This window comes from Lepisosteus oculatus, chromosome 3 (genome assembly GCF_040954835.1).
Source record: "Lepisosteus oculatus isolate fLepOcu1 chromosome 3, fLepOcu1.hap2, whole genome shotgun sequence".
Classification (NCBI taxonomy): domain Eukaryota; kingdom Metazoa; phylum Chordata; class Actinopteri; order Semionotiformes; family Lepisosteidae; genus Lepisosteus; species Lepisosteus oculatus.
Window position 1 is genome coordinate 472831 of NC_090698.1, and position 23333 is coordinate 496163.

The following is a 23333-nucleotide window of genomic DNA, read 5'->3' on the forward strand; positions in this document are numbered from 1 at the left end:
GCCCCCGGCTCCCGTGACAATTTCACTGTACCTGGGAGACTGTCCCAATAACTATATGCAGAACCAATCTAGAGTTCTGTACCGGTGATGGACTGTCACAACCTTCTATAGTTTTATACATTCATGAGCTGAGCAATTGCTGTACCAAACTGTAATGCATCCAGTGAGATTATTTTCTTTCTATAGTGCATCTGTTGAAGTGAGTGTTTGTGAACACATACTGTACCAAATCTCCCGAGTCTCCTGAGGAAGTAGAGGAGCTGGTGTGCTCTCATGCTCTCCTGGATAAATTATCCTGACTTTTTAAATGTAATGCAAAGCAAATCTAATATTAGTTTTCTCAAGACATTTGAAATAACATACTCTAATTTAATACCATTGGCAGGGAAGCACCTTCATTTCGACACACACTGATTAGAATCCTATTTTCTTTTTCTTTTTGGTCTACAATTGTATCTTAATACCCAAACAGTTCTTTTAAATGGAGGGTACAGCCTGGGCTGGACGGAGTGTGGCTGAGAGGATATTTATAGATGGTAAGAACAAGTTTTGTTCTTAATGTTTACAAACAATCAAATTACAATCAATTACAAATTCACTCCAGATTTTTATCCTTCCAAAGTTACTGTTCAGACATTATACTGTAGCAGTACTTTATTTGCAACAAAAATGATAAATGTAGCTTGCTTTACTCTATGAAAATTATAAATAATAATGTATAATCTTACATAACCCAAATTTTGCTGAAGTCAGAATCCTGAAGAAATACACAAAAGCTATAGTGAAATGTGGTCTTATCTGTGTCACTGTACCTCTCTGTGTTTTATATTTGGTTTACAAATACTGCTAGTTTTAAAGTGTAAAATGGATATGCATAACATATAAATAAGAAAGCTCAATTTTTCCAGAGCTTATGGCTTATAGGATAGGTGGAACTCTCTTTAGTGCAATCTTCAGCCTATAAATGTTGTTTTCAAGACAACCCTTGATAACTGTGGTCCTGGAAAGCCACAGTCCTATAGCTCTTAACCTTAACACTGTCAGTGATAAAAGCTGGGAAAGCATGCTGACTCATTGCAGATAAACTTACGTATCCCAGTAGATTATTAGTTTGCTTATGTGATACAAAAACAAGAAAGTCAAGTTTCTCTCAGGTGTCTACAAATCAAAACTTTGGAAACTGAAATTTTCCATCAAGATTTTATCTCAACATTGGGGTTTCATAACTTTTCACATCAGTAGTACGACAAATAAGCACGTATACAATTTTACAATAAGTCAAGTCACTTTTAGAACCAGCTGTTTCAAAAGCATCTCTGATTGCACATCCAGCAGGACTATCTGGATATGGTGCTGTGCTTCAGATTTCAGCAGGTCATTTCAGTCCTTAGCAGTAGACTGTACTTTGTGCGAATAATGGCAGTATTGGATAACAGACTAGAATGATCTCACATGCAAGTTGCAGATCCACAAAGAGGAAATTCAAACAAGCAATTGTCTCTTAAGAACCTCATTCATGTGCTCTATTGAGCAGTTAGAGCTGCAGTCAGAATCCTGGCTTTTCACCTGAGCTGCAGTTTTCTGCAGCTGATTTTATGATATTTAAGTTAAGATTAATGAGCTATTCCATCCCAGTCTGGCATCCATGACTATTCAGGGTAAAAGTTATCCAATAAGAGAAAGACTCTAGCACATCAATCATACATTGCATTAGATGAAAGTGACAATCCATATACTGTATGACATCAGTTCAAAAAGAAGCCAAGCATGTACAAGTTGAAATAAGCATCACAATGAAACAAGAAAAACTGACTTAACATGAGGCCTGATTATGCATCTGAGACACACTGCACTCCTGAGTAAAGAGGAAGAACCATTAAATCTTTACATTTCACTCAATGATTTGGGAATAGTTTTGTGTAAAATTAATCATTCTACTTTGTCTGACAGCTAATGCGATTACTGGTTTATTTAATGTTTTTTTATTTTACAAATGTAAATATGCAGTCAATAAAATGTCATGAAGAATGAACTTCATCCATGGGAGTTATTACAGATATTCCATGGCTGGCCAGCATGTTCTTTCTAATTCTGAATTTGAAAAAAGGTAATAACCCAGTTCAGCACTGTAAGAATCTTATTTCAATCTGAAAAATCTGAGAGAACCTTATAAGAAAGGAGTGTTAACAGTTATATATTTCTCAGCCTCCTGAGAATCTTTTCAAGTCATTTGATGAAAGTAATATCAGTCACCTTGCAGTACTCTTTAAGACCACCACAGTCCTGCTTCTCAAAGTACTCAGAGTCTACTTCTGTCCAGTCGTTTTTTAGCAGGGTTGGGGTACTGGGGGTTTTCTATCACCCCTTCCCCAAACTTGAGTTCCAAGAAGCTACGGTAGTTGTTGGGTGCATAGGCGGTTATTCCGGCAAACTGGACAGGAACCAGGGGATGCAGGAAATGCTCAGGGAATTCCACATCCTGCTTGTGGTCCATCCAGGTGTCCTTGGTCATCACACCGTTGCGGGGATAGAAAGGCCAAAGGTCCACATGCAGGTGGTTGGCCTCGCTGAACTGAACCCGGTAAAAATCCCCCTCTACTGCCCTTTCCCACACATAGCCATTGGCGTCCACAAGGGAGCCGGAGTCCAAGTTCTTCAGGTAGTCGCAGTTGGGTACATCCTCCAGGTAAATGCCCAGGTCTACGTCAAAGTCCCAGGGAATAATATCTTGGTGGCGGGCAGCACCCAGGAGAGTCCCCCCTTCCAGCCAATAACGGACTCCTGAGCTCTCCAAGATGTTGATGACATACTTAGCTGTCTCCCGTAGGGCACGCAGACAGCAGGGGGGTGTCCAGCGCTCCAAGTAGAGATATTCGGGGGTGTCATCATGGATTGTCCCAAAGCATCGGGGCATCTCCTTGTTGCAACCAAACCATTGCTCCTTTCCATCTGGATTAATAACCCGCTTTATCCCGAATTCGCGTAGCAGCCGTGCCGTGTACTCCTTCAGGCGGCTGTCAGCCTTCCACTGATTGTGAGCTGAGCCGAAGAGAGGCCTGCGGTTCGAGCCGAAAGAGGGCCCCTCCAGAAGCTTGACCTTCCATCCCCGCAAGGAAGTCTGGATGAACAGAGAGGTCATGAGCGGCCGGGCAAGAGGGCTGGAAAGATTGAAGAGGTCTTCTGTCCGGGTCAGGACTACAGCATCCCCACGCAGGGCTGTGCACACACTGCCACTGCTCCCTGACGCTGCTGGGGTGTAGGTGGCTGTCCACTCCCTCAGGCTCACTCGTAAATGGAGGCACTGCACTGCCGACCGGGACAGGACTGGGGCCGCCACCAGTCGTACTGGCCCCCCGCCCTCCCCTTCCAGCTCTCTAACCAACCGATCCAACTGTCTCCCCAGGTCCAGCTCCACGCCGTCTGGCACAAAAAGGACGTACTCCGTTTGAATAAAGAACTCTGGCCGAGACACTTGCGGGGGCTGGTCTGGAGCAGGCTTCAGGACCACAAGACGCACCCCCTCCGGCAGCTGCAGGGGTGGGTAAGGGAGAGTGTCCGCCACCACCAAGAACGTTAGCTCAGGGCGATGTCGCAAGAAAGAATGTGCCACCTCCTGCACATAGTTCTCAAAGTCTTCAAACTCACGCAACAGAACTGTGACACCAGGGCTCCTGCTATTGCCACTGATACCCATGCCCATCCCAATACTCATCCCAGCTGCGGGCAGGGGTGCCTTTTTTGGCAAACCCTTCCCCGGCTCCCTGCGCTTCTCCATCATCTGCTGCTGGGCCCGGGACACATAGTAGAGGATCAGCAGGTTCAGAGCTATGGCCCCAGTTAGGAGGCCCTGGCAGAAGCTCACTCTCATCCTTCCTGCTCGAAGGCTTAACTGTCAAGCTGAGTTCTTTACATCACTCACGTCTCCTGTGTGTAGCTCTCAACCGCTTTAAGCATCACTGCTTCAAGTACATCTTCTTCACAAAATAATCCACTTCCACACCAAGACTATCCCACTGCAATGACTGATCTTTATTAATTTTTAGCAGCCCATATTTTTCACACTTTCCAATACTTTCTGTCTTTCATGTGTGAGTCTGATTGCAGGTCACCAGTGTTGGTGTGAAGGGCTTCATTTCCCAGGTCTGCCTATAGGTAGCTTGAATCAGAACGCCAAAGGACTGTGCTTCGTTTCAAAAGGGAAGACTTCATTTGTCCACAAAGTGCTAGTGGCTTCCTCCGGGAATACCTGAAAGCACAGAAATGACATGTGATAAAAGCTATAGAGTGTGGCCATTTCTCCTTCTGTTGTTTGTTCCTCTAAATAGGTATTCATGGGTTTTCACATGCTTATGAACCAGTATTGTCTAATTCTAATTTCTCATTCTCCTACAGATGTGATTTTAAATTTAAGTAAAAACCTAACTGTCAAAATGCCAAAGAATATAAAACAAATATATTTAATAATTAAAAAGAGGTTGTGTTTATGGTCTGAAAAACTGAAAACAGCTTTGTAAAGTTTTCAGACAGATCAGTGTATTTTGATTTTAAAACCTTTCTGCCTCTGCCCTTACCTGCAGTATAACACTTAGTTATATGTGTTTATGCCTGTGAATTAGTAGTATGAGCAATGTGCCTCTTAGATAAATACAATTGACTAAATTGTTCTGATTTTTTACATCAGCATTACCACCCTGTAGCATGATCCCATGACACCAGACCTATATTGAAATAGGACATCGCTAAGAAAAAAACAGATTTTGAGGCACTCCTCCCGCTGGTTCCAAATTTCCAAACCAGCACCCCAGTGGGTGACCAGGACTCCGTATTGTAGGATGTGCACTTTATCAGATGAGATGTGAATTTGAAGTCCTTAATACTTGCTTATTAACCACCCCATGTCAGTCTTCATAAGAACGAGAGTGTATAGACTTGCACTCTGGGTTTGTTTGTGCAGTCTAGTCTCCCTAAAGTCCCCTATGAATTTAACAGGCAAAAATCATTCTCATTTCTTCACCTTATGAGCCTGTAGTGGGTGTGCTGGCCATGCATCACCCAGGTGGGGTCTGTCCTGTATTTGAAGGATCTTTCTGGATGAACCACATGATGAGACCATGTGGCTGTGCTAGCAGTAGAACAGGCAGGCGAGTGGAGTGGATGGAATGAAGAAACTGTGATGTGGGCATCTATACCACTACTATCAGCAGGGTCCAATCTGTTATTCATGGAAAAGCACAGCTAGGAAAAGACCCAGGAGCAGCGTGGCGTGGCGTGTATTAGGTCACCAGAATTCCACTGAGAGCTCACACAGATTTAAACAGCACAGTTAAAGTAGAAACACATATATTTTATAAAACATGTAGGTTTTGTCAAAAACAATGCTGTGGTCAGGTCCCATACCTATGTGTTTCTCTTTTGCAAATTAGAAATACACAAAAGGCTGAATGTGTGATAATGAAGTGCTGCAAGTAAAGTGCATGGAAATTTATACTGGAGAGATGAAAAGAAACCATTTTAAACGAGTACCAATTAATGTGTGTATTACAATGTAAATTTAACACCTTGAATTTCTCTAAATCATCAATTAGTAATTTATAGGAGCTTATATAGGGAAATAAAATTTTAAGTTCATACTGACCAGGATTCTGTATCTACTTTGGCAGTTGTACACCTAGATCAACATTTTCTTGGAAACATGGACTGAGGCAGCAGTATTCTTGAATCTCCACGTTTCCTTGGTAACTGGAGACATATCAAAGTGTGCTGCTGAGATCTTCCGTTCCCATGGAAACCTCCCCCTGCATAAACCTGCGGAATCGATTATGAACTTCTGCCACTTGGCCTGAGACCCACAAGGGGGCGCTATTCCGCAGGGGGCAGCGATTGCACGCCAAACTATGACTCAATCACAACGTCCAGTTTTGTTTTCCATAACGTCTTGCGAACATAGAAACACGCAATATACATTTGTCATTTTCCTGTTGAATGAATCACAAACATTGACTCCCTCTATTAAAATACCGATGTGACCATTTGAAGTTTGTGCTGTGCGTTTAACTGGTTGGCGCATTTTTCTTTAAAAAGTAAAAAAATAAACACGCCAATATAGTAATTAGGGACAGCACGAGTAAAGCGCACTCGGGAGTCTATTGTACAGACTATGTATCATTACATTGTGTTAACCGTAAAAATACAGAACACAATGACACGATATTATCACTATTTCTTTTTTTTTTATGAAACGGGTTATCTGCTTTATGGGAACTACGACGCCCCTATTACCATGCGATGAAATGGGTTGAGATTGCTGAGCAATGCTAGTCTAGTAATGCTTGTATTTATAGCAATTGCTTAGTAATCCACGAAGCAAGGGTTTTACTGCGAGGGAAAAAAACGCCGTATAGACATTTTTACAGTAACAATATAAAACGGAAAATGCACATACGTAAAGAAGCGGGGCCCACAGAGAAGATTTTTTTCCTTTTTTCCAAAAACGCAATCCCCGAATTGTTATTCCTACGGGAGCCAGCGGCTTTAGTTAGGAAATGACTGCAGGAAACAGCTCGGCTCACAATTTGGCAGGAAGGTACCGCCCTGCCAAGCACTCGCCGCAGGAAAACGATGCAAGTCGACGGAGATCACTATTTGGCAGGCGAGGCTTGTGTGTGCGTGTGGTAGAGTAGCTGGCGGTAGTGATCTGAAAAGAGGAGGGAGAGGGAGGGGGGGATTATATTATCGTCTCCCTGTTTATCCTGGCGACTCCTAGTTCTCCATCATGGAGGCGGACAGGTCCTGTGGAGGAGCGGGCGCAACGAACCCGAGCCCAGGCGGGAGCGGCGCTGGACGGAACCCCAACGGGCCCAAAGCGGCGGCGTCTCCCTCCCCGTCCGCCGCGGGGGCGATGGCTGCCTCTTCCCAGCCAAAGGACATGCAGGAGGCAGAAGCGGGCCTCTCTCTGCCCGGGATCCTGCACTTCATCCAGCACGAATGGGGTCGCTTTCAGGCCGAGAAATACCGCTGGGAAGCCGAGAGAGACGAGCTGAGGGTAATCGCATGGGAACTTGAAAACCCGTTTCTTTGGGGGAGAAGCGCACGGCCGGCTCGCTGTCGCTCCGTGTAGGTCGGTCAATCAGAGCAGCAGCCGCGGCGGTGCGATTTCGGGCGGCGGTGGTCTGTACATTGTTGTGTGTCGTCCGACGGCACACGGTCAGCAAGCCTGCTCAACACATCGTCACCAATCGCCACATGAAAGGGCTTGCAAAATCAGGGCGCTGCAGTCCCCGCTCCGGTGTCGTGACACTGTTCCCTCCAGCTGTGCACGGGTGCGTGACCTCGGGGTCAGCTGGCACCCCGAAAACGGAGCGGGGTGACGTGTCCGAGCCGGGGGCTGCGGTGTAGTGTGGGAGGATCAGGCGGTGCTCCCGTCTGAACTCTCGTGAAAAAACACTTCACGAAGTTAACCTGGATTTTACAGAAAAGTCACTGAGTTTAATGGTTTTAAGCTTAAGCTCCAAAAGACTTTGGAGTTGGTTGAGTGCGTTTTGTCAAGTGGTGGTCTTTTTTAAAAAGTTTGTAAAATGACTGAAGCCTAATCCTTAAAAATAAGTATCTCGAAGGGCTTGTTTCCAGCACTGCCCTCCAGTGTACTTGTTTGCTGTGTGCAGTCGTGTTACTGAGAGCACTGGCCAGGGCCTCATGCAGATGGTCTCAGAAGCCAGTGTGCCAGCTCTGAATGCAATTGTCTGCTAGTTGTGTCCTGACATGTAGATTCCCATGGCCAGTCACCGTTTCCCTGTGGACTTGCATGTGTGTGTATTGACACCATGCAGCCTGGCAGTGCTCAAAGGACCAGTCGGCCCATCGGTAACACTGCGTGGTGACAAGGCGCTGAGCAGTCGATCCCACTGTCCCAGTTGCTCAGGCTCCAGGTGAGCAGGTACAGGCAAGGGCTGGGAGTGAATAGCTGTGCAGCAGGTCAGCCATCTCTTCAGAGACATTAGAACCAGTGACCTCAATTCGTCTTCAATTCCAGACTGACATAAAAAAATGGGGCCTGGCATTAACAATATGAACACTGGCCCAACTTCAGGCTACAGAGGCCTGAATAGTCCAGATTTCTTATTTTCAAGGTTTTTCTCAACATATGGTCCTCAACAACAATACATTCATGTTCATAATATTGTAACGCAACGGGGGCTCAGGCGGGCGCCCTTGCCGCATCTGGTCGGCCCAAAGTATAGGTGGCTCGAACCCGGGACTTCCGCGTCTCTCTGCAGCGACCTAGCCCCGTGAGCTAAAGAGAGATCTCTCCACAGCCCAGTAGCTGTGGTCCTGCTATCACAGGGAAGGGCGGTGACGTCACCCGCTCTGGTACGCCGGCTCTTACACACACTGCTTGTCGGCCGTAAGCGTTACACTGAGCCCCCGTTGCGTTACAATATTAAGGTTTTAAATCAGTTTTAAAGTATTTAGGTATTATAATATTCTGATTTTTAATAAATTCATTTTGCATCAAACCAACTATTAGTAGTAATACAATATTAGGTACCAAAACATAAATGTTGAATGATTTACCAGGGTTTAACCAAGACTAAGTAATGCCAAGCAACTCTGGATACAAGTTTGTTTTATCAGGGATATAGCACTTTCTACCTCTAAAGCTACCTCTTTTCAGTGTTCAGGTGTTTTTGTGTCTGTGTTTTAAGATAACATAATTTATTGAGCAAAAACTACCAGTATGATAGCTTGAGCATGTGACGAATTAGTTTGCTCATGTGACTTCACTGACCCGTTTGGGTCACTCCGGGTTGTTATCGGCAGTGAGGAAGGACAGTGGGGAGTGAGGACCAGCTGTGAGTGAAATAATCAGTGAGGTGTGCTGTTTGGAGGTGATAATGATATTGTAGTGTGATGGCTGCAGCGTTACTTTGACTGGTGATATTTGCCCACCAGCCCAACAGGAATTTAGTTTAATTTAAATATTTTTAGTTCTCTCAGAATTAAGACATTCCCGATTCAAAGTACCGTAACTAATTAAATCTTAACTTTCTTCCGTGATTAAAGAGCTAAATTTATCCATGTAAGCTAAGAAGGACTGTCCCCAAGATTATAGAGCATGGTGGTGCTGTGTCAGTTGAAGATGAGAATCTAAAGCTTTTTGCCTTTTTTTTTAGATAACCAGATAGAAAATCGTACCATGACATCTAGTATGGTAGCACTGGAAAATATAAAGTTACAGTCTAATCCTAGGAGCTGTATGCTTGCTTTTTTAAAATCTTTTTTTTTTGTAAAAAAACAAATGTCTAGTTAACCTACATACTAGATTGTTTCATATTCAGCCATAGGATCTGGCTTTGGAACTGGTGGACAAGTGGCTCTTTGGATCGGTAGTAATTTGACTTTGAACGTTCAGAGAAAGGCGAAATCACTGCAGGTCCCAGCCTGTGGTGAACCCAGGGCTAGATTCACCGAAGTAACGGTCTGCTCATCCCCCTGTGGGATCGGTAGCTCCTCGGGCTGTGTCCCTTAGATGAGTAACTTTCTGACACAGCAGATGGCCAGTACCTCACTGGCAGTACCGGTGTAAGCATGCTGTGTGTTTGGGACAACACCAGGCACAAAACAGAGCAGGAACAAACAGCAGTACTTGGTAGGGTGACCAAGGCCTGGTCACCAGAAAGAGATTGGGCATTCAGTTTGATGAAAACCAGATGTGAGTGTGATTCAGTAAGGTTCTGTTTAACAGAGGAAATGTATTATATATCTTTAGGTAGTTTTAGGCTTCACAGTGGCAGGGGTTTCCATACAGTAGCACACTTGTGGTTTGCCAGACCCCCACGTCAGTGATGTCATCAGTGAGACTGGTCAGCCTCTGTGCACTGCTGGGTGGAATAACACAGGGCACTGTGGTTCCCTGTCTGTTCCCTCTCGTGCAGGTCCTGTCGCTGTAGCTTGTACTATCAAGGGGTGATATCAGGATATTGTGTGTGTGTGTTGCCGTGAGGGTAGAGGGGGTGTTAAAAAGAAAATGAATTGTCCCAGAGAGAGAGCAGCAGTGCTCCGAGGTGGATCCCTGCAGTGCATGTGGGTGGGTTTTGTCTGCTCTGTCTTGGCAGACTCCAGGTAAACAGCTGTTCACCAGGACTGACTTTACTTGACTGAGATAGTCTTCACTGTACATGTCGCCAGCAGTGAGTTCACACCAGATCTCTGTCAGTCTCACTGTCCTTGTCTGCCTGTTTTGTTCAGCAGGCCCTTTGCCCTGGCTGATGGAGAGGAGGGTAGTGGAGGGGGAGAATAGGTGGTTTAACAGATTTGCTAGCCTGCAGGGAGAGATGAGGGAGAGTTCTGTGGCAGCTTGTGTGTCTGAGAACTGTTCTTCACATGAGTGCCACCAAACACATAGCCAGAATGGAATGGGGGTAGTATTTAATTAAAACTATTTGTTTTATTTGACACAGTAAAACACTTTACATTCTTCAGTATGACCTGGGCACAAAATGTTTTTATCTTGGGATTATAAATCTAAGTACATTTAAGTCATTTAAATTTGCAACAGGTTTCCCTGTTGCAAGTGCAGTATGTATGATTTTGTGAAATTTGCTCAGTGTCCAGGTTGTGTAATAACCAAGCTATCTTTGGAAATCAGCCAGCGTGCTGAATCATACACAGCATGCTGAGGGCTACTGGAAAGGTTTGAGTTTGGACAGAATTTCCCTTGCTTAAGACCTGTACACAGGAAGACATTGATGCAGGAGTGTTGGGTATTAAGCAATATAGTATGAACCTACATTGCCTTTGATTTGAACTGTGGTCCTCTCTGTGTCAGGTTAAAGGGTTTATGTTTGTGTGTGTGTTTCAGGCACAGGTGGCGTTCCTTCAGAATGAGAGGAAGGGCCAGGAAAACATGAAGCAGGACCTGGTACGCAGGATAAAGATGCTGGAGTATGCGCTGAAACAGGAGAGGTGAGTGACAGACCCTGCATGAGAGACCTCGTCTACTACTGCTCTAGCATTTAATGTGCCCTTCTTTCCATGGACCTCTGGTAGGCGTGTTTTCTCTCAGGTGAGCTCACTGAAGTACATTTCCAAAGTACTTAGAAAATTTTACAAAATAGATGCATTCAGAAGTTGAACACAGTTGTGGGACTAGTTGTCCAGGGCTCTCTGAGCTCCCTCTCGGAGACCCCTAAACCTTCTTAAACTGTATGAGGGTCAGGCCTTCTAAAACTGTATGGGGCTGCACACCCTGTGACTCATTAAAGTCACGTTGAATTGCTGGGGGAAGAGGAGATTGTTAAATCTTTTTTATTTCTTCTTTGTTCTTCTAATGTATGGCTGTAGGCTTCAGAGCTGTCAATATTGAAAATCAAGCATTTTTTTCCATTAAAGGTAAATGTGTTGGGGTTCCTAAAAATATTGGAGGTATGCTCTCTCCACATTTTGCAACAGCTGCTAAAGTGACATGGCTGTCATTTTTCTTTCATTGGTTTTCCAGTAATGGCACAATCAATAGTTCAGCTGTTTTTATACAGAGACTGTGAAATACATAATTAAAATGTAGTATTATTAGCACAGCTGAAACAACACATAGAACTGTAATACTCAATCTTACAAAAATCACAGCATTTACAAGAATATGGGGTCATGGTGGGAATTAAATATCTGCAAATAGCTGACTACACCAGTCAGGGAAACAAGATTATCCACGATGGCTGGAGGGCCTTTCTGTAAGAAGTTTCCTGTGGTAAGATACTGGGGAGCTTCCTCCTTTCACTGACCCACAGCTGACTCCTGTGTGTCTCTTCCTCAGGGCCAAGCACCAGAAACTGAAGGCCGGGTCTGAACAGAACCCAGGGGAGAAGAAGCAAGAGACGGGAGAGTCGGAGCAAGGTACTGTCCTACCCTGGTATGACACCAGTGTCTGGTTGGTCCGTTCTGATCCAGTTGTCCAGGCAAAAGGCTTGTGAACTGTTGGATTGCTTTGAATAAGGGTAACATAGATCATGGGCGTTGGTGAATAAATGTGTTTAAATATTTTTTCTGCTGGAATGCCATGTTGTCTTGCAGTTTCCAATGGGCCAGCGGACTCGGATTCTGCTCCAGCCAATCAGATGTCCTGGAAGGAGGGACGGCAGCTTCTGCGCAAGTAAGAGTTCCCCTTGGGAGAAGTTACTGGCCCCATTTCCCTGACCCTGCTGGTCTGCTAGGAAACACCTACACACTGTTACAGTACATCTTCATTGTGCTGCATTTGTTTTTGGAAACCGTCTGCTTCAGTGACTTACAGATGTGCTAAAAGGTCCATTAGCAACATTTTGTCCAGCATTGCTGCTAGGACACAACAGTATAGCATCCTCTGGCACTCACACAGAAAGGCAGACCACAGTGGAGCTGATGTCAAAGAGTGTTGTGGAGTCAGATATGTGCGACTCATTAGCACCTCAAAACCCAGCTCTTAAGACAAAGAGTTTCCAAGGCTTGCCAAGAGCAGTGAAACCTAGGTTCATCGAAAAGTGTGGACCAGCTCATTACTGTTTATTCTATGAAATATAAAAACATTGTTTACACAGGAAGACTCGGAAGTGTGTAAAACAGCAGATGACAGTGGTGCACATTTCTGCTGCCACGTGCGTGTATTGTGCAGCTCTCTGTGCTGTCGGTAGGGAACCGTATGGACTGGTGTTGGTCAAATCCATCATGGGAAGGTTATAAAAATAGAAATAATCTAAAAAGTAAACTTTCTTTGAGACTATCAAGTGAAACCTGAGTGTCACCCTGTGTCTCTCCAGGGGTAGTTGTGCATGGAGTGTGTATGCTGTAATGTGCCAGCTCTGTTTACCATGAGTTGCGTCTTTTTTTGCAGGTACCTGGAGGAGGTGGGCTACTCAGACACCATCTTGGACATGCGCTCTAAGAGGGTGCGCTCCCTGCTGGGCCGAAGCAGCCCTGAGGTCAATGGACCCCCGGATGTGGGACCCTCACCTCCTCTTGCAGAGCGAGAGCCCCGCAGTGGTGGGGAATCTCTGCTGGTTAAGCAGATTGAGGAGCAGATCAAGAGGTGAGAGGAAATGTAGTTAGAAACTATGTGTGTATATATAAACTACTGTGTACAGCAAATACTTGTTTTTATTGACAATTGAATGCAATTCCATTACATAACTTCACCATCCATGCTAAACCTCGGCTGTTGCATGAGCAAGTGACATTCTGAAAGGTCCTGGAACATGTGTTCGGGTACATTTGGCAGGATATTGAAAATAATATCATCACATAAAGTATAAGCTGGTTGGTAGACGCCTCCCCTCAGAACTCAATCTGGACGCTGCAGTCCAGAGATCACGGGGGTGAATCTTAGTTGGGAAACCCAACACATGTCAGGTAGGTCACTTAGAGTGCTGGGGTGGCAGGGAGGTGCTCTCCTGTGGTCCCTGTGCAAGGTAGATTGACACTTGTTCCTCATTTCCACAAATGGGGTGCTAGCTGGCTGGTGACGCTCTGCTCAGCTTTGCAGTGTTGTTTGTGTCCTGCCAGAAACGCTGGGAAGGAGAGCTCCAAGGAGCGGCTAAGTGGCTCCGTACTGGAAAAGCTACCTTTTCTCCATGGCTGTGAGGAAGAGGAGGAAGATGACAGTGACGAAGAGGATGATTTCCAGGGCATGGCCACAGACTGCATCGATGGGCCCCGCAAGCACAAAAAGTCCCGTGTGAAGGTAAGCCATTATTATTTTACTAATGTCTTCATCCAGGATGACTTTCAATAAGAAAAATGCACTATTTCATAACTCAAGCAGGTGTAGAAATTAACTTTGCAGTTGTCAACATTAATTTACCTGTTCTTGCCATGGTGATGTCAATGCAAAGTGCACAGGAAATCTAAGCAGTATAACAGACAATAGAGCCCAGATTCTTCTCGCACAGCTCACAGTGCTACACTCCTTTCAGACCTCTCCTTCTCTAAAGCACCAGGATCACCGCTCCGGTCAGACCTTAGTAACACGCCTGCTTCACATAATGCTGTCTATCGGTGCAGCTGGGAGCAGAGCCAGTTGGTGCTGAGCTGGATCCTGATGATGAAGAGGATGAAGAAGACTCTGAAGACGCCCTGGGAGAGTTCGACTTCCTGGGATCTGGCGAGGAGGGCGAGGGGGCTGGGGAGGCGAGGATCTCGGGAGATGGACGTGAGTTAGGTATAGGATCTTCTTGTCCACACCAATGCCTGTCTGCAGCATCAGCCTCGTGCACAAATGTGTGCACAACCCAGTGGTTGTATGATTTGAATTCCCTCATTCAAGTTTAATAAGATGTCAGCACATTCAGCTCTGTTTGTGTGCATCTGTGTTTGTGGAACAGAAAACCGGAAGAACAAGTTGCAAGGGATGATGTCTGATTTGCGTGATGTTGATGGGCTCCCACCCAAATCAGCCATCCCCTCCTCTGTCCAAGGCCAGTCCCGAGGCAGTGAAGGTAGGTCAGCCAGGTCACATGTGCTGCCCTTGTCACATGAGTCTTTATTTAGCTAGTATGATCCATTTCAGGTCTTATGAAAAACGAGCTCTCGTTTGTAAACTTATACTGGTTGTTGGATTATTGTGTTGATTTTAAACAGTTCAAGTAGGTAGTTGCATCAACATGCATAGGCTTGCTCTTTTAATTAAAAACAACAGTTTTCTGAATTCAATGTTAAATATAGAGCTTTCATACCTTAAATATAGAGCTTTCATACTTTATCGGTATTTTGTGAAGGAATCTGCTGCTCATAAAACATGACATGGATCAGACTGCTGTGCAGTGGATGTCTTGTTTGATGGTATGAAGGGTTTAAAAAACGTGTCAATGGAACATAAAAAAGATAATCTGAACATTCAAACCCTAAACCTGTCTTAGACTGTTCTTTGGCAAGGTGAACATTTTCCCTACGTGACATGAACTGAACCTGAAGCGTTAATGTTGTAATTAGCTTGAAGTGTTTGTTGTGGATTATGCACACCCAGCATGAATTCAGCCTGTATTTTTGGCCTTAGCTCATGGGCCTTGCTTAAAATTGCTCAGTTTCCTCCATTACTTGACTTTTAGCGTGAATATGCTTTCTTCTCCATGTTTAGGATCATTTTCAGTAGCACAGTGCAGTTTAATTGGGATTTTGAACTTGCTAGCTAATGCTTTCTGATGGTGGGTTCATAAAAAGCATAAAAATCACACATCCTCCTGTCTTTGCTGGAGACTATGTAGGCATAAGGCATTGAGCTATGTAGTGCAGAAGAGGTACAGTCAAGGTCTGGCTTGAGGCTCAGGTTCAATAATAACTACCCCCTTTGTTGTGCTTTAGGGGGAGCCCTGGGCTTCTCCTCAGATGTGTTTATCCTGGACACCGTGGGGGGCGGAGACATGAACCTCGGGGAGCTGGCTGACCTCACCGTTGACAATGACCTCACCATCGATGTGAGTCTTCCTTCAGGTTCGGAGTAGGCGTGAAAAGCTTCGCAAGCATGGGATGTGGTCTTATTTTTGTGCCTTGTAAGGCAGTCTCTTTTGAAATGTTGAAAATCTTAGTTTTACTTTTATGTATTGAACCATGTCATGTTCTTGTGGTGATGACAGTAGCAGAAGCGTCGTTGAAATCCACGTGTGACTTTTTCTGCAGCTGCAGGACAGCCGTGAGGAGTTCAAGAAGACGTGGAACCCTCGCTTCACCCTCCGCAGCCACTTCGATGCCATCCGAGGCCTGACCTTTCACCCCAGCCAGGCCGTGCTGCTGAGTGCATCCGAGGATGGCACCCTGAAGCTGTGGAATCTCCACAAGGCTATCCACTCCAAGAAGTGAGGCCCTGTCCCTTCTGCTGCCTGTCTCCTCGTTTCTGTTTTGTGCTCCTGCATGTATGGAATAAATATCCCCTGAGACTGTGTTCTTCCTGTACAGATTCAGTACTTCTCTGTGTTATCTTTTTTTAAACATTTCTTCCTAATTGATACTTGTTCAATGATTACTTTAACCTGGCTGTTAGCTTTCTTAGTGAGGACACTGCGATGCTGTGATAAACACAGTGGATGATTTTTTAAATTTGTTTGAGATTATTTCACTAATGTTGAAGCTAACTTTTTCTAATTGTTGCATCTGTGGTTTAAAACAAAACTTTGAATTCCCTGCATTTTCTACATGTGGATTCATGACGTTAATACATTAAAACAGCAAAGGATGACAGCATACAAATGTTTTAACATTTTAAATTTCACATTAATATTTTTTATAGGCATCTTGAAATGTCTCTCTCTTGCAGGAATACAGCTCTGGATGTTGAGCCCATCTACACCTTCAGAGCTCACAGGTAAGGCTAAAACCTGTTTTTTTCTCTCTGATGACGGGCCAGATCCTGAATGAATCTCCTGTAGGTGCCGTCAGCATAACTCTTTAGATCTGTTGCAGTCCTGAATTGTTTTTTACCCTGATGCAGTGCATTGCATTCTTAAAGAGTGACTTAGTAAAATCCATGAAGGGGCTGAGACTCTTTTCCTATGGGAGTCTGACTTGTTTCTCTATAAGCAGCTGCGTGCTTGTGCATTTGTGTGCTTGCAGCGGAGCAGTCCTGTCTATGGCCATGGATGACAGTGGCGAATCATGCTATAGTGGAGGGTTGGATGGTACTGTGCGGTGCTGGAAGATTCCCGACCTTAACGTCGATCCCTACGATAACTACGGTACCCTAAGACTTTGTGCTGTCGGTATTATGCCAGTATTGCCTTAAAGTATTGTTTTCCTTGCATTCCGGAAAATAATCTCAATTTCCACAGCCGAGAATTTTGTGTGCATCTTTTGCTTGTTTGTGTTTGTTAGTATCCAGAGGTGCTTAAAAAGCTTTAGGCAACACTGGTGTGGAAAAGAGAGCTGTACCCAATGTATCAAGAGGTCATGTTTTTGCCTGTTTTAGACCCCAGGATTGAGAGCAGCGTGCTGGCTGGGCACACGGACGCGGTGTGGTGGCTGGCATATTCCCCCGCCCAGCACTGCCTGGCCTCTTGCTCTGCCGATGGCACTGTCCGGATCTGGGACCCCTCGCAGAGCGCCACCTGTGTCAGCGTCTTAAGCACGGACAAGGGTGAGCAAGCAAAGGGGGTGACTGGACTGTTGGTGTAGGAGATGCCAGGGGCATCAATACATGATGTGCAAGTAGTAACACTACAGTAGATACACCCCCTGAATTGTACCTCACATCAAGTATGTTGCAGGAAAATACTGGTTGGATACCCTTTCCTGAGCAGTTTTATTCATCTTCGCTTGCAGGATTGTGTACTAATGAAGCAGAATAGCAATGCAACTTTTACATAAAAACTTGTCAGTCTCCACTAATGAACAATATGGGTGTCAGATGTATAAATGCTTTGTGGAAGAGCTTGCAGCTACTGATGAAATTGATCTAACCAGTGTGCTGCTGGTCATTCCCGGTGTTCTACCTTCATTATGTTTTACAGCATTGAAATTCATGAAAAGAAAAACAACAAACAAAAAGTGCTACTTAGTATCTGAGCTATTTATTGAAATATTTTAGATTTTTAATGGTAGTAGTTGGCCATTTTTGAATATCATGTTCTCCATTGTGATTTTATTAGACCTTTAAATTTAGGTGTTCTTGTATTCAGATGAGTGACTCGACTCCTCTCATTTGTCTCTGCAAGATTTTGGGATCCCTACCTCAGTGGCCTTTGTGAACTCTGACCCCTCACAGACTGTGGTGTCTTACAATGGAGGTGACACCCTGATCTACGACCTCAGCACTGAGCAGCGCATTCTGACCCTGGAGTCCAAGAGCAAGGAAGGTGAGCGAGAGGGACTTGATATTATTACCCATTCCGGTCAGTGAGACCTCGTCCACTTGCACACCCGTAATAATGAAACATTTCCACTGATGCGCTCTTTCCCATGAACATATAGAGGCAAGTAGCTGCTGCTGCAGAGACTATATCAACACGCCCATAATTTTAATCTTGTATCAAATAATGGAACACAAGAAGGTGCAGTAACTGTCTGGTGTTACCCACTCTGAGTCTGTGTTGGAGCCAAAACCTAGACTGGGAATCTCCTGTGTAACAGGGCCTTTCCCTTGGCCCCAGAGCCAAAGAACTTCCTAATGGTACTACTTCCTGAGAGCCAGATGATAACAGATTCCTGATGATAACAGGTTACCAATGAGAGGCCATGAAACCCATCCAGCTAGTATGGATGGAAGTAGTTAATGGATCCAGGGATCTCATCTGGCTGTTCCTTTGTTAAGGAACACAACCATGGATTGTGATGTGTGATGAGTTTCTGACCGAGCGGGATGTTGGGTGCAGAGTGTGTGTGTGTGAACCAGGATGAGGTGCTGGGAGATTAACGGATGCTGTCCTGATCTCTCTCTATGTAGGCTGCGGGCTAATTAACCGGGTTGTCAGCCACCCTTCACTGGCCGTCTCCATCACTGCGCATGAGAACCGCAGCATCCGGTTCCTGGACAACAAGACTGGTGAGACACCCTGCCCCTGCCCACACCGCGGCTGACTGACGCCTGTCACGTCACACTGATATTGAGTGGGTGATTGCCACCTAAATCTAACACAGTTCAGGGACGTTAACTGAACAGTACTCAACTGGCTTTAATTCAAATAAAGGCTTCTATACAGTTACATCGAAAGATAAAGAAATCCTTGAGAAGCCACCTTTAAAGGCGCTATATACAATAACATTTATTATTATGTAGAAGGGTGTCCTGTAGGGGATATATGGATGAGAACAATTATAATATCACAGATTAGGATTCCCCCATCTGGGTCCTCAGAGGTCCCCCCACCTTCTAGTTTTCTTTCCTGCTAGATATGGTGGCGTCATTATTGTAGCCAGATATTTTATCGCAACACTTGCTTTCAGCTGTAAGACAGCAGGAGCTATCAAGCTACATATACATTTTTAAAGGTAGTTTAAAAACTGTTTGTAGAGGGCTAATAAAAAAAACAACTAATTAAGGTTTCCAGGGTGCTTGCACAGGTCTGTAAAGTCTGTAAAATAACAATTATTGAATTCCCATCCTGGAATAGTTTGGAAAATGAGACATACGTTTGGAATAAGTAAGGAAATCTTAGTATCAAAATAATGCTGACCAAGCGAAGTTTACTTCATACAAATAATATTTGTGTTTAACAAAACGACAAAAGGCCTAACCTCCGTGTTTTTTAAATCGGCCTGCGGAAACAACGGCGAGCTGTTATTCACTTGACATTAATTCCAGAGTCAGCACTTGTGGACCAGAATCAAGAAATCCAGCTACACAGTTTAGAATCCCAGTGATAGCTATGAACTCTCCTCTCAAACAAATCCGTTGCAGAACAGCACTATTAATTAAAAACACTTTTTTTTTTTCATTTATGCAGCTTGCAGTATTGGTTTGGGACATCTTGATGAGAGATTAGAACAGAAACCCATTACTGGTACAGCTGTAGGAAGGTCACATGGCTTGTGTCCATTGTTAGTGGCGCATTATATCAGATGGGTTTGCAAAATATTGTCAGAAAAACAAATTTCTATTTGTGCAGATTTCAATAGACTACAAATATTGAAACGTTCTTATTAACTTATTATACAGACTGCTGTCATGAATTTTTCCTAACTGTTCTAAAAGGGATCATAAGAGGTATTTATACAAATATTGCACAAATTTTGTAAAAACAAAAAAAACATTGTTGCCATGGAGCACAATGTGAACTTGGGTTGAGGAGGCTGTTATGATATCCCTGCTGTGTGTTTGCAGGTAAAGTGATCCATTCCATGGTTGCCCACCTGGATGCAGTGACCTGCTTGGCTACAGACCCCAAAGGCACTTACCTCATCTCGGGCAGTAAGTAACCAGTAGTCTGTAGGGCAGTGCATTTGCATGTGTGAGCACACCAGTCTCGTGTATTCAAGCTACAGATCCTTTCAGGCCGAAACTTGAGCTTTCCTGTTAAGTAGGAAATCACTCAGTTTAGGAACAGAATCAAAAGTTAAACACAAATGAGAGGATACAGGAACAGAATTTAAAAACAACATGATGCACTTCTTTGCACAAATAGTTGTGGGAGTATGGAACATGCTCTCCTGCCATGTTGTTGAAGCTGATGCACTGTATTTTATCAAGCAACGGCTGTATGAGATTCTGGATCAATTAGTAATTATTTAACCACCAAGCAAGATGTGCTGGTATGCCTGTGTTCATTGTAACCTTTCTTATGTTAATGTCTTTGAACATTTTAAGCCTTATCTTGGAAAAACAATGTTTTTTTTTCGAAAGCAAAAAGATTAGCTAAGATTACATGCTTGAAAATTGAGGAACAAGACCCGTTTCTGAGCACTGCTGCGTGTGTGTTTTTCGAGGTCACGATTGCTCAGTGCGACTGTGGACACTGGACAGCCGGACATGTGTGCAGGAGATCACGGCTCACCGCAAGAAGCACGACGAGGCCATTCACGACGTGGCCTTCCACCCCAGCCAGCCCTTCATCGCCAGCGCCGGCGCTGATGCCCTGGCCAAGATCTTTGTCTGAGCAGACCTCCATCACCATGTCTCGCCTCACTGCGGTGAGGAATGCGCACGTACTTGGCCCACACACATGTGGCTGACACGCCCCGCCTGCGCCCCTCACATGCTTATTTTCTTTTCCTGTTCCAGGCAGCTGCCCTCTGGTCTCCAGGGTGGCACAGCAGGCACCGTTTAGGCGCTGCACAGGAGCAGGGCGCCATGCGGCAAACCAGCCCAGGGACGCGAGAGCTACACATAACAGTAGTCGGAATAAATAGTGAAGTGTGAGTTTTTAACGGTTAAAGCTATTGTACTTTCATTGCAGCCAACCACCCAAGGTGAGGCCTTTGCCATATCGAATAGGGTGTTTTGTCATCATCATCGTCAAGCCGCTCAAGCCTGCAAGACTCTTTACACTACAGAGGATGGGGTGTGTGGGTGGGGAGAGGGGGAGAAGCAAATGAAGTCCAAAAACTCAGGATCTGTAAAGTCATGGGGTTTTGGAGACCCTGTACTTCCAGAGGTAGCATACAATGACCAGCTCTCACAATGTCCCCCTACCCCCCAGACACCCAGGGTATAGGCAGCACCTCCTGTGGCTTCATCATGGCATCCAAACCTTATCTACTGTCTTCCCACTCGCGTGCTTGCAAAGCACAGTGCAACATGCATTGACGTTGTAGCATTTTATGTTGTGACTGAGGTTAAACACACTCCACAGCTCAAGCAGAGGAAGTCTAGCGCAGATATAGTTCCTTTAAAGCTATAACATGAATAAAATAAGTCTCAAACACTCAGGACTTCTTCACCTTGATTTGTTGACTGTGTACAGTGTAGTATCTTTCACTGCTGAATTACCTTGGTGCTCTTGGTCTAAAAACAGGCTCCACTGTTGGTAACAGTGCAGTGCACCAATAGATGGCGTAGACAGAGAAAGGAAAGCAGGGCTTTGCCTTCGGTTATTCAGCTGCTTTGTGCAGTTCCCCAAAAAACTCGGATAACACTCAAGGGAAATTCTCATTGAGGAGTCTTGCAGCTGGTCATTGCTCACTCTGGGTGAAAAATACTATCATCATTATTGTTATAGGTCTTTGTTTTTTGTCAGAATTGGTCTAACATTTCAGTCTGAAGGAGGTGGAGGTCAAAAGGCCTTTGGCTCCAGTTTCTTCTCTGCTCTGTCCAAAAAGGGAACCTCTGGCTAACAGTGTGGCAGAACCAGAGTTTCTGGAGACATCAGATTGCTCTTAATTTGAACTATTAAGGGAACTATTAAGGGAAATTGGTTTCTTAGTGATACCTCACCAAAAAATCCCAGGCAAAATGTATAAAATATTATTTAAATATCTGTTTCCATGTTGGTTTATTACAAGCAGTTTGTAATGTGGCACAGTTTAATAAGTTTAAAGAGGCATTTAAAACTCAATAGATGAGTTTTACAACTGATAGCAATGCGCTATCGAACAAAGATCGTTGTGACATGCATGCTGCCAGGAGCTCAATTGTCATCTGTTAGTAGCAAAAGCAATAAATAATCTTTCCAGACAGTACACGTTCAATATTGGCAAATCAATCATGAAAACAAGTAAGGACAGATATGATATCCTTTTGGATTTTTTTCTGGAGGGGGTGGAGAAGGTAGTAATTAACTTAAAACTTTTTATCTGAAGGTATGATGGTTGTAATATTTGAAAATAATAATTCCATTTAGTCCTCAGATATAATTATATTTAATATAGTATGATTTTTATGCAATAGTTTACATCTCGCTGCTTTTCCGCATTTTAGAATTGCAGGAATTATCCTAGCACCTTTCATGTAAATGGTTGGGGGGACTGTTGATTGAATGTAATTTCTATTAAATCTTTGCTTATTTTTTATTTGTAAAAACTACATGATATGGAATCTAAGGCTGCCATTTTCTTGCATACTGTGTTTAGGCTGTTTATTGGTGTTACTCTTTCAGCAAGTAAAAACACAAATTGTTTAATTCAGTAGCTTCAAATGCTTAAGCTTCAGTGAAATGGCAGAACAGGAGAACATTTTGATATAAAAGGCTGATGTTTAAGAATTGTTCAAGAATCATTTCTGCATGCTACACAATTGAAATGTGGGAAAGGGGGAGCAAGCCCAGCTGCAGGAGGTGTTTTTCTGCAGGGTCGAAGTGGTCCAAGTTTGTGTGTGACAGTGCTGGGCTGGTCATGCAGTGGAACCCGCTCTATGAGCAACACTACAATCAGCATGCAGTCCAGAATGAAAACACTGAACAGTAGAAAGTTGCGAAAACTTACAGAAGACAAAACTAAATTAAAAATGTCTAAAAACCTCAACCTTAGCGCAGGGAATGAAACACTGGATTTTGCTGCATTTTAAATAATTAAGTTAACTTGTTTTTAGCTCCTGAGATGGTCGCTCTGTTTTTGTTTTGTTGTATTGATGATGTAGGTGGGAGAAGAATCGGGATAGTCCCAGGAGGAAAGTCAGACTCCCACTGTGTAGTAGATTGATCCGTTTCAGGCTGTTTGAGCTGCAAGTGCTTGTTGTGACGTGTAATTGCTCATAACGAGGTAGTGAGCACAAAAGATGCAGTGTGTAGAGTCAGTTTACACTGGAGGCTATCAGGATCCAGCACCTCATGAGGCCTGTAATGGCTCAAGCTGGAATGGAGTGGGAGTCGTCATCGTCTGTATCGGACCACTTGCTTGCTGCTTCTGTGGAGGTGTTGCGCTCAGCTGCTGCTGAGATGGCAGTTTTAATTTTTGTTTGTGCATAAATGTTTTGATCTGTCTTTTAAAAGGGAAAAGTTGAGAATGTGCAG

At 44.2% G+C, this 23333-nt stretch overlaps 3 protein-coding genes across 11 annotated transcripts in view; 2 read left to right on the forward strand and 1 right to left on the reverse strand.

Moving 5' to 3' along the window:
- Positions 1–1186: 1186 nt before the first annotated feature.
- fkrp (fukutin related protein) lies at positions 1187–6905 on the reverse strand. 7 transcript variants are annotated; one of them, XM_069187701.1, is made up of 4 exons: positions 6443–6530; positions 5636–5805; positions 5015–5212; positions 1187–4246 (listed from the first exon to the last, which is right to left on the reverse strand). In XM_069187701.1, the coding sequence occupies exon 4, from the start codon at positions 3866–3868 to the stop codon at positions 2300–2302; it is 1569 nt and encodes a 522-aa protein (XP_069043802.1). In that variant the 5' UTR covers positions 3869–4246; positions 5015–5212; positions 5636–5805; positions 6443–6530; the 3' UTR covers positions 1187–2299. The 7 variants fall into 7 exon arrangements, with proteins under 7 accessions (XP_069043802.1, XP_015196474.1, XP_069043801.1 ...); XM_015340988.2 differs by lacking the exons at positions 5636–5805; positions 6443–6530 and adding an exon at positions 6815–6880; XM_069187700.1 differs by lacking the exon at positions 5015–5212.
- strn4 (striatin, calmodulin binding protein 4) lies at positions 6773–21311 on the forward strand. Of its 3 annotated transcripts, none has more exons than XM_006627629.3 (18): positions 6773–7042; positions 10859–10962; positions 11810–11889; positions 12067–12145; positions 12863–13057; positions 13531–13708; positions 14029–14185; positions 14349–14462; positions 15325–15437; positions 15640–15815; positions 16274–16321; positions 16570–16691; positions 16922–17089; positions 17667–17807; positions 18395–18493; positions 19772–19858; positions 20374–20577; positions 20669–21311. In XM_006627629.3, the coding sequence occupies exons 1-17, from the start codon at positions 6773–6775 to the stop codon at positions 20541–20543; spliced, it is 2301 nt and encodes a 766-aa protein (XP_006627692.2). In that variant the 3' UTR covers positions 20544–20577; positions 20669–21311. The 3 variants fall into 3 exon arrangements, with proteins under 3 accessions (XP_006627692.2, XP_069043798.1, XP_069043800.1); XM_069187697.1 differs by having other exon boundaries at positions 20673–21311; XM_069187699.1 differs by having other exon boundaries at positions 14029–14176.
- The window catches only part of prkd2 (protein kinase D2), a 49213-nt gene continuing 46595 nt past the window's right edge, over positions 20716–23333 (forward strand). Inside the window, exon 1 of the mRNA XM_069187696.1 lies at positions 20716–20802. The gene's annotated coding sequence lies outside the window, so the exon portion shown is untranslated. The remainder of the gene's footprint in view (positions 20803–23333) is intronic.